The sequence below is a fragment of the Trachemys scripta genome, chromosome 1 (genome assembly GCF_013100865.1).
Source record: "Trachemys scripta elegans isolate TJP31775 chromosome 1, CAS_Tse_1.0, whole genome shotgun sequence".
Taxonomy (NCBI): Eukaryota; Metazoa; Chordata; order Testudines; family Emydidae; genus Trachemys; species Trachemys scripta.
Genome location: NC_048298.1, coordinates 311,569,837 through 311,580,914, shown reverse-complemented (window position 1 = coordinate 311,580,914; position 11,078 = coordinate 311,569,837). Strand labels below are relative to the sequence as shown.

Sequence of the window (11,078 nt, the reverse complement as noted above, 5' to 3'; positions counted from 1 at the left end):
ACAGTGAGTGGGTGATGCATCTTGTAATGCAGTGTCGTGACCTGTCTGTCCAGTGGTGGTAATGCTTGCTTCTCAACAGAGCTTTATATTTTGGAAAACTTCAGTGCAAAGTGGTTCCGTTTTTTTGGCTGCAGATGTACAGTATACTACTCTATGTTGCTAATAGACATCTGCATTGCAAATGCTTTTTTAATATGTAAAGAATATCTTCTCTTTTTAAAAAAAAACAGTTTGGTCTTACTTGTATCAGTTGGGACATTACAGCTATTTGACATTTTAGATACTAAAGCAAAAATAGAGTCTTTCTGTAGAGGGAGCTGCAGCTTGTTTGGGTTACTTCGCTGGCCTACTTTTCTGAGGGCTTTTATTATTATTGATTTACTATTTATTAGCCCTGTATGTAGATTTTTATAGGGATTATAATCAAGATTGGGTTAGGTAGCACCTCAGTAAGCCATAGTCAAAGCTTTAGGGAGAGCAAGCACTGTGATATGATTCTAAATGTGATTCATCTTTTTTCCCTACCCTCCACCCCTCTCCCTTGATGAATGGAATTGGATGCTATTTTAGCATAGCATTTGTTTAGTAAGTCCTGCCTTGGGTCAAGCCTTGTCCCATTGCAATAACTATAAATAATGCCAATATTGCTAATGGAGTTTAGAGATTCACATCAGTTTTCAGCAGACTAAGACTGACTACCCCTTTATCCTGCTGAGGAGCAATAGCTTTTAGATGTAAATGTAGTGATTTCAGTGACTGAAATGTTAATGGTGTTTAGCCTATTATGATATAGCACAACAACGTAGGTGTGCGTGGGTGGTTTACTAATATAGTGAAAGAGCTGGTCTCTGCAGTGTGAACCTGGCTATCTAACTACTCCTGAGATCAGCACTAAATCCTTTTTAAATGGCATATAATAACAAATGGAACTTGTATATTATTAATATTAATATTATTATTATTATATGGTGTCCAAGGTATACTAGATGCTTTATAAATTAATATGCAGGTAGGATTGCTGCCTCCTAGTTGTTGCAGTCTAGAACTCTCAGTCCCATTCCATTAGCAAACCAGATTATTCCAATTTTGACAAAATGTTCTAAACTAGATTCTTCTGGAATCATAGAACTATGATGAGAATGAAATTTAAGTAAAGGGGTGTGAGAAGTAGATTTGGAATTTAAATTTTATTTTGCCACCTAGAAAGATTTAAAAGGAAAGAATTGTAGATAAAATTATTATTATTTTTATTTATTATTTATATAGCGCTGGAGCGCACGGCGCTGTACAATAGGTGAAGTGTGCCAAACAAATAACAGTTCCCTGTCCCGAGGAGCTTACAGTCTAAAGGCACAGCCGGTACAATACAGAACAATACAATACAGAACAAACACAGAATGAACACAGAATGGTGTATGGTCATTATAGCTGGAACGCTTCAAGGAATAGGTGGGTTTTCAGGGGTGTTTTCAAGAAGGTGAGGGAGGGGGCTTGGCATACATTGATTGGGAAACTTTTCCAAGCATAACATTTGTTTGTAGATTTCTTAGTGTTCCCATTTATTATTCTATATACACGCAGACATTTCCTTGCTATATTTTAATCATAACAGGGGCCTAGTTTCCCAATGATACAAAAGTGATTTATGCACCTAACTCTCATTAGTGAGAATGTGAGTCATGCACATTAATCCATAAACACAGAAAGGAGATCAATCCTTTAATACAAATCCAAATGTTGATAACAATCTAGCCTAGATTTGACTGTCCAGGTTACTTCAATGTGGCAAAACCACTGTGCCCAACATTAACAGCTGCTGTTAGATCAGAAGGCTAAGTAGTAGATGTCAAGGTGACCCCAACTGTTTAGGGTAATGTTCATTAACCCTGTGACACCAGGAGTTAGGATTTCCAGATGCCAACATCAAACACTGTACAAGGCTCAATGCCAACTCCCAGAACTAAAGGTTTAAAAAAAAACCATGTTGTGAATGTAATTAGACAAAATGCAGATGAAAAGCTTTTTACCCCTGCATTCCCAAGTGGTTTGCCCAACACTGAACATGTTCTCAAGCTATTGCAGGGAACAAGGGTGTGCATGTCAAATAGGTAAGCAATGTATAATAATAATGATAATTAATAATAATAACAATGAATAATTAATATAATAATACATGCAATTGTTAGTTCATTTTAAAATGGGAATAATGAAAATTCATTTCAGGGACTTATAGGTGAAGTTACACACCATTAACTGTATTGTTGTTACTTAACACAACAGTACACCATGCAGGAGTAATCACACCGGTACCATATTCCTAATCAAACTCACAAAGCAGGATGCACCCAAAATGTATTCTTAAAAAATCCCAGCTCCCACCCAAATACTGACCTTGCCAAAAGTCACTTAGCATGTGCAATATGGCAGGATAATGCACTACTCCAGTGGTAGAATTTATTTAAATCCTTGTTTTCCATTGTTTTCCCCCTAAACAAACAAAACCAGAATTAGAACTCACCACATTTTTTTTAAAGAAATTTCTTCTTATTCAAAAATGTTCTTTTTTCAAAAATGAATGGGTCACCATTTTTTCCAAGTATTTAGATTTCTTAGAATTTTTTTGCAACATTTTTATCAATTTTTATTGAAATTGTTATTGAAACAATAGCATTTATTTTCTCATTTACTGAAAACTTGGGTTTACATAAATTAATTTTGCTAACCTTTTTGATAATGATTTCAATAATATTTAGCTGCTTAAAACTATGTTAAATCCCAAAAAATGAAAAACTTTTTGAACCCTATGAAAAACACCCTCATAGTTTCAATATTTTTCAACTAGCTTATTCTGCTCGGGATATTTAATATAATACTTGCCTAAGAATTTTTATCAAGTTCGTATGTATTTTAAACATTTCTCAAACAGAATACGTTTATACCTAGAAGACCATTGAGGCTAGTTGAGATCACTGAACTCTTTGGTAAAATATTATTATTCCATCCCCCAATTACACATTCCTAATGAGAATATCTGTTAAGTGTTAGCAGCCTACAGCCTATGACTATGATTACATACATTTCAGATTCTCTCCCGGAGAGAGCAGTCATACATGTGTTCACTATTCATTTCAGAACCTCATCTGTGCTCATTTAACCAAAAGTAAGTAGATCACTTTAGGATGATGGTCTGCCAATATATTAAAAAACAAACCCTCCATGGAAGTTATATGAGGTAAATGCCTGCATGAAAACCCAGGACGTTTCCGTTTTTAAGCCAATATAAAATATCTAATTGTGACTGTTCTAAAATATATTAATTAAAAAGGGGGAAGATCTTACACCACCTTAGCTGTGAGCCAGAGAGTCTGAATATGTAGGGCTAGATTGTGTCTCTGGGTTACAGCCATTAGTAAGAGGCGACATGTTGCTGTGCCACTGCAGGGGCAGCACAAGGAGGGAACTGTGGTTTAGGGACCCACCATTAAAAAAAAAAACAAAAAAAAAAAACCTGTGAATGTCCTGAAGATCTGGATCCTGGTTCAAGTGCCTCTCTCTCTCTCTCTCTCTCCCCCCAACCCCATACTTTTGGTTAATCTAATCACTTATTATACAAGTGGCCAAATGCTACAGCGGGCATAGGCAACTTTTAGCAGCATCTTTATTGCATTGATTTTGCACTTTCCATTTTCAGTTTCATGTCCAAATTAGAAAATGGGGTGCACAGTTTGCCTTTAATATTTTTGGAAAGGAAATGACCATATTGCCCAGATACTACTAATAGTCAGGGTTGTGTAAGAACCTGAATGGAATAAAATATCCTCCCGATATTAAAGGTCCAATGCTCCAAGATGCTGAATGTTGTCGACTTCCATTTAAGTCAATGGGAGTAGCGCACTCAGCATCTCACAGGAGACACACCACCTTGTAGGATCAACACCTTAAAGAGAGACTTTCAGACACACAGTCTCAGGATTTAACTGCAGTCTTCTTATTTACTGTTCATGTTTTTTATATTTTTTTCTTACTACTTTTGCTACAATAATTACCAGGGCTTCTTCCCTCCCAGCCCAACTTCTCCTCCTAATTGATTCTGCAGTCAAGCCATGATGTTGAATTTGTGACAACACAATCAAGAGATGATTAGCCCTTCACTGTACCTGTGTTTTTAACTATGATATGATTCAGAAGCTGCACTAGTTTCCTTGCTCAATGGTCTCCTCGTGGTGATGAACAAATGTCTCGTACCATACTGATTTCATTAGCTATTTCAGCTGTTTCCCATTAGGAGTTGTTGGTCCATCTTTGGTCTCTAGTGGGAAAGGACACTTTTTTTCAGAAGCTTTGTTCTTCCATTCCAATCTCGGAAATTGTTCATCATCCCCAAGGGCCTAGGAATCCACTAGGTTCTATTTTGTTACCCTTCCTGTTCAAAGTGTATGTGAGGGGCTAGAAAAAACAGTGAGATGGTTTGGGCCACAAAATCATTTGTACATGTAAAATATGAAGGTGGTCCTTATGTCTTTTTTTCTTTATCCCTGGATTGTTAAGTCTCTGTGCTTCCCTATTGCATGACCATGGTAGGGTCATGGATTGGAAAACTGGCTGAAGTTCAATCCAAACAAGGTGGAGGTGGTTCTGGTGGATAGGGAGATGTTTCTGGAAGACTTGTCAAGAATTATGCCAGCTCGCTCTTTTGAGAAATATGTACTCTGTTTGTCAAAGAGATTTGAAATCTAGGGCTTATTTTGGACCTTACCAGCTCCAAAAATTCCAGATATCATCAGTGGAAAGTGATGAAGAAAAAAAAGTGTTGTTTTTTCTTGCAATTGACTTAGAGAATGTTTTATTTTAGACTGGACCTCCCCATTTTTCCATGTCTTTGTCATTTCCAGAATGAACTACTGTAATGTACTCTACTTGGGGCTACCTTAAAGGACCACCTAGAAGCTTCCACTAGTGCAGAATATACAGCTCATTAATTTAGCACTATGAGCTAAATTATACCTCCTTACATTATACTACTGCTCTGCAAGCTGCAAGTTTCCTATATGCTTTTTGGTGCAATTCTAGTTGTTGATACTCCATAAAGCTAGGCATGAGCTGGGGTCCCATGTACCTAAGAGACCATTTCTCTCTGTATATACTACAGCTGTCATAGACCAAGCTATCTTGTTAACTATCCCTGGATCTGAATGCTGTGGGACTGGAGCCACTATTCTTTCAGAGGCTGGACACTGTAACTGACTGTCCTAAAAATGGCTTCACCACAGCCCAGCTTTTTGGTCTTTAGGGAATGGTATAATGCTCTTCCGTTTGCTGAGGTCCGTTCCTGAGTTAGGTGGACTACAAGGGTGTTACATTATATAGGTTTGTTAGGGTAATTGATTGGGGATGGTGCTTTTACTTCTGTGCTCTTTATGGTGGCACTGTAGTAGTTGTACAATTGGAGATTGTCCTTGGACAATCTCTCTCTTTCTCCCTCTCCCTCTCATGTACATATATATATATATATATAATAACTTCACAAACATAGGCTTAGAACTTCACTGCTGGCTCAGGCAGAAGGAGAAGCTGGGTTAGGTGGGACAAAGCTCATATCAGCAATAATAGCAAATAAAATGCAGAAAAATACCACAGTTCATTTCCTTTGTGTAAAAATCAGTTTTAGCCATTTTTCCAATGTGAGTATCCCCCTTCTGTTCCTCTAATTTTCCAGTATGTCTCGGATTTTATCTTTGCCCCACACTTCATGGGTCACTTGTCTGTGTTATAGATAGAGCTGGTCAAAAATTAGAATTTCCATCTCATGGAAAATTCCAATATTTCAAAACTAGTTTGGAACTGTTGTAGTTTGGGTGCCTCCTGCCCAGGGCCAGCCTGAGGGATGGCCCACCCGGGCGACTGCCCAGGAGTGCCGTGCAGCAGCACAGAGGTGTACAGTGCCAGTGTAGTGTCAGGAACTGCTCCCGGCTGGTAGGCGAGCACTGGTGGGGGAGTGCCCAGATTTCTCCCTGCTTCCTCCCAGTGGAGGAACATGGGTGGGGGGGAGGAGAAGCAGTGATGCACAGATACTGCTCCCAACCCAACTTTCCTCCACACGCCCCTAGGAGGTTGTGAGGGGAGGAGCAAGGAGCAACACCAAGCATTCTGTGCATCCATGTTACTTTCCCTACCTGTGCTGTGCTGTGAGGTGAGTTTCAGAAGCTGCTGCTCTCCTGCCTGCCCCTTACACAGCCCAGGTGCAGAAAGTGACCTGGATGCAGGGAGCCCTAATGCCACTCCTTGCACCCCACCCCCTTATAACTCCCTTAGGGGTGTGTGGAGAAACAGCGGTTCAAGTGGGGAGCGAGCAGCAATGCCAGCTGCTCCGTGCATCCAGGACAGTTTCCCTTTATGTGAGCGCAGGAGGGGGGTACAGGATTAGGAGTGAAGGGGCATAGTGCAGGGGTCAGGGCGAATGGTGGGGTGGGGAGCCTGGGGAGCCCATGGGGGCCAGGGGCAATGGGGGGACAAAATACAAGTTCACCCAGGGTGCCATTTTCCCTAAGGCTCCTGCCTTCATTCTCCTCTCTGGGTTAACTACATTTGCCATTATGCATCAAGGTCATGGGAATCTCACAGTGCACCAGGCTGGTTCAATTGAAGGGGAGACCCTAGTATATCATGGGAAGTGTAATTCAGCCAGGGATCCTAACCAATAGAGGAGAAACGGGGGCATGAGGCCTCCAAACTACAATTCCCATGAGGCACCCAGGCAGCTCAGCTGGGAACAAATTAATGTCATACTGACCTGAAACAAAATATTTGATTAATTTCAACAAACCAAAATGTTTCAGTTTGGGTCAACCTGATCCCACACACAATATTTTGTTCTGACTTTCCCGGAGGAAATTTTTTAAAAATGTTGGCAAAATTGAAATTTTCCGGTGGAAAATGTTGCTTTTCTGGAAACTGCAATTTCAGTCAGAAAAAGTCAATGGAAAATTTCTGATCAGCTCTGCTTATAGCCAAGTGTTTAGGAAATGAGATTTATGGAAAGCTCTCTGTGATTTGAAAATAGTAAAAAAAAAAATTTTTACAAATACAAGCCATACATTTCTTTAGGTTTGAACAGTGGATTAATTTTTCAAAATGAGAGTTTCCAGATTTATAAAGTAATTTATGAGAAATTTTTATTATTTATAATTTTTAGTTGTTTATTGCTAATCAGAGTTTAGAGTCTAATCCTGCAAACCCTTTGCACATAAGTAATTTTATTCATGTGAATAAGTGCTTGCCAGGCCCCGGCTATAAAGAGTATTATTTCTCGGATTGCTGCAGAATATCAGTGTAGTGTGAAGCACTTTAGATTAAGGTATCCCCTATATTAATCAGTTGAGCAAATGGGGATTTTATACTTTGCCTATAGAATTTGTCTTTCACAAAATTTTAACAGCAGAATCTTTTGTCTGATTTATTTTCTTTCCCCAGTGTAGTTAAATGCACTTTATATATATATATATAAAAAAACATGAAAAAAAATGCAGATGTCTAAAACTTGATATTTTGGTGTTTGTTGTGTCCCGGCTTATTGAGGAACAGAAATATTGTAACACTTTCTTCTCTTTTCCTTTTTTCCTGGATCCTAGCTGACCTTTTCTGAAGCCATAAGAAACAAAGCCAGATTATCCATCACAGGGAGTGTAGGAGAAAACGGCCGTGTATTAACTCCCGACTGCCCGAAGGCCGTGCACGCTGGAACTGCAATTAGACAAAGTTCAGGATTGGCTGTAATTGCATCGGACCTACCATAAAAACCAAAAAAATAATTGAGTGCCTTAATTAAACTGTGTTGGTGACTGATGGGCACACAGCACAGACTATAACGACATGGGAGTGTCATTGATGAACTAATAATTGGGCTGAGAATTGGAAAGTACGTCCAAATGCGCCAGATATCATCAGCAACAAAGTGTGCATGAGCTCAGCTCGGAAACCCAAACTCAGATTTTATATCAGGAAAATTCATAATTTAGTTTTGTTGGGGGGAGGTGGGCTGGGATGGGTATATTAACAGCAACAAATTTCACTTGAGTGGACTTAAAACTAATAAGACTTGCCAATTAGCGCATCAAACTGTGAAGAACATGCTCAGAAAGGACAACATTTTGGTCTTTATCTTGACAAAGTGGGGAAAATAGCTATAGAAGTCAATGAACATGCTAACCTGTGTCTCCAGAACATCAATATATACAATGGAAGAATATCCAGCTGTGGAAACGAATCACTAAACTGTGATAAGAAAATAATAAATATGTAAATCCTGTGAAAAAATAAAGAAATTATTTACATTTTCTTTGAAAAAAGAGGAATATTGAAACATGCTTGCTTTTTAACTGATGTAAATTCGGTAGAGGACAACACAATTCTTTTTTCTAACCATCTTAGGGAACAATTCATTGCAATAATTGATATAAAATGCCATCACTGTAACAAAATTCAGAGACTTTTTTTTACAAAAGTTCTTGGTCATCCTCTTGTTCGCTGTTACCTTCATTCTGTTACATCATTCAGTGTTTCACAGATTTGCATCTGTCTAACTAAGAAAAACAAAAAAATGTTTAGAGTACATCATCAGTCTGCAGTGTAGAATCAAAAGAGACTACGGGTCACTCATGTTACAAATATTATTTATAATCTTGTTCTGTGTAAAAAAACTGTGGTTTTTGTACCCACCAAAAAGAATAAAACAACAAACGTTCTTATATTATTGACAGAGCTTGAGTTGTTTTCTGATCGTTAGGATTGCCATCTGAAACAGCATAAAGAATGACTACATTGTGATTGATTTCTGCTGTGAAATTCAGGACCATATGAGATACAATCTAGGTTCTTATTACTTGCATATTTGTGAAGGGCTTTGAGATCCTTGGATCCTTGGCACCATAAAAGTGCCAAAATATTATTATTATTATTGTTGTTGTTATTACTGCTCATTAGAGCTTTCATTTCTGGTATGCTAGTGGAGTGTTTCAGTGCCAGGATTTGTTGTCTGCTTAATAAATACATTTGAGATGCTGTGGAGTAAAAAAGATGGTGGGAGCAATCTGCTACAGTAGTTGATCAAAACGGTTAGAATTGAAACCCTGGTGCCTGCTCTGTAGATTGGACCCCTAAACAATTTTTTACTGAAAATCATAAATTGGATGTTCTTCAAACAATAGAATATAAAATTACCCTCTGTCAATAAAACTCCATTGAAAGCCCAGCAGGCACCAATGCAATGAAAGCAAACTACTGGCCTGCCCATGAGACCAGATTCTTCTTTCCTACTGGTGAAAGGAGCTGATTCAACGCTGATTAAATCCAATGGAAGGGATCCCAATGACTGCGCTGGGCATTGGATCAGTCCCTAAATCAAAAGCAATTTTACTGAGATCAGTGAACAACAGTACACCAGAGTACAATCTGTGCAAGTTACATTGTCATTGGGTCCCCAAAGGCATAGCTGCTAATGTCTGTTTTTGTTTTTTTAGTGACACCTAGTGCCTGACATACAGTTATCCAAGCAGTGGCAGATTTAGAGTTAGTTGGGCCCTTGCACAGCTTCATTTTTGCCCCCCCGTCTCCCTTCGGACCCAGCCAAGAAAAAGAACATTCTCTCCTATTTTCTTCCCCCTCCCCCGCCCAATTTTCATTCTTTTTTTCTTCATCCTCCTCCTATATTATAAGTAATGGGAAGTAAATGAAAATAAGTGCGGTACCTTGATTGGGGCAGGAGGCTGGGGTGCAGGAGGGCTGGTGGGGGGTGGGCTCTGGACTGGGGCAGAGGGTTGGGGTGTGGGAGGGGGCAGGAGGTAGCGCTTACCTCGGGTGGCGCGTCTCTCAAAGCGACCAGCACACACACCCCTCCAGCAGTGGCTCCTAGGCGGGACAGTTCCTGGCCAATGGGACCTGCAGAGTCAGTGCTTGGGGCGGGGGCAGCACGCAGAGACACACACACACACACACACACCAGGGGCTGCAGGGACATGCCGGACGCTTCCGGGAGCGGCATGTTGGCACCGGCCACAGCACGCAGTCAGCCTGCCTGCCTGAGCCCTGCTGAGCCGCCAGCTGGGACTTGGGGGCAGATTGTCAGATATTTGTCCTGCATTTTGGGGGCCACCCTGTCGCTGGGAGCCCCATGCCACTGCACAGTTTGTTTCATGGTAAATCCACTCCTGTGGCCAAGAAGTGAGGTACAAAATATTAGTGCACACTTCTGAAGATTTTGGCTCCACTTCTCAGTTTGTCCACCTTTAAGATGGAGATAATACTACCCCAGGGTCTAAGTAATGAGTGTAAAGCATGTTGAGATCTTTGGGAAAAAGCACCATAAAAATGTCAAATATTGCAGTGCTTGTACTTACTATTTTATTTTATGTAGAACTGAACTGAGCAAACAAGAACTTTCCATATTTTAAAAGAGCCTTCCTTGCCCTTTGAGCAGACAGGAGATTATGGGAACAAAGAGTGTTGTTTTGCGAGATTGAATGTGAAAGATGCTGTTTATTTCATTCACAAGATCATGTTTGTTTACATATTTGCTCTAACCATGCCTGGTCCAGAATTGAATATCACTTCAGATACTGTCCTCTAGTTTTCCCCTTCACTGTTATTCCGGAGTCACTTAATAAAGTCTAAGCCCTTGCAAATATGTTGTCCCACTCCTTATTTCACTCAGGTGCAGTACCCAGCCTTCAGAATAGGGTTAAGACCAATTCTAGGACGCAATTAAGGCCAAAATGGCATATTTGTACAAAATTTACGTATCCGAAAGGGAAGTCTACCACCGCAATAAAAACTATTTTAAATGACAGTTATATTTAAAAGGCACAATATCTATTCAATACCCTAGAATGTAAAAAAAGCTAATTCTGTTACTAATAAATTTATATTTGAAATTGCATCCAAAACGGATAAACTCAGAAATGTTAATTTTTTTGCAATATCTTCATTTGAGGGTTTTTTTTCCAACCCTAAAGAAGACCAGAAAGCTAAAGACACTCCGCCAGACAGTCAGCAGACCCGAGATTACACTCAGCACATCTGAGAGT

General features: G+C 39.6%; 1 protein-coding gene across 6 annotated transcripts in view; it reads left to right on the top strand.

Moving 5' to 3' along the window:
• Positions 1–8,905, top strand: part of GRIA4 (glutamate ionotropic receptor AMPA type subunit 4) — a 294,599-nt gene extending 285,694 nt beyond the window's left edge. For 4 of the 6 annotated variants that reach the window (XM_034758860.1, XM_034758863.1, XM_034758861.1 and 1 more), the window contains exon 16: positions 7,629–8,751. In XM_034758860.1, coding sequence (XP_034614751.1) covers positions 7,629–7,793 — 165 coding nt within the window. In that variant the 3' untranslated portion in view covers positions 7,794–8,751. Of the gene's footprint in view, positions 1–1,266; positions 1,450–7,628 lie in introns of all 6 variants that reach the window. The other 2 variants (XM_034758862.1, XM_034758866.1) reach the window with 2 other exon arrangements.
• The last annotated feature ends 2,173 nt before the right edge of the window (positions 8,906–11,078 follow it).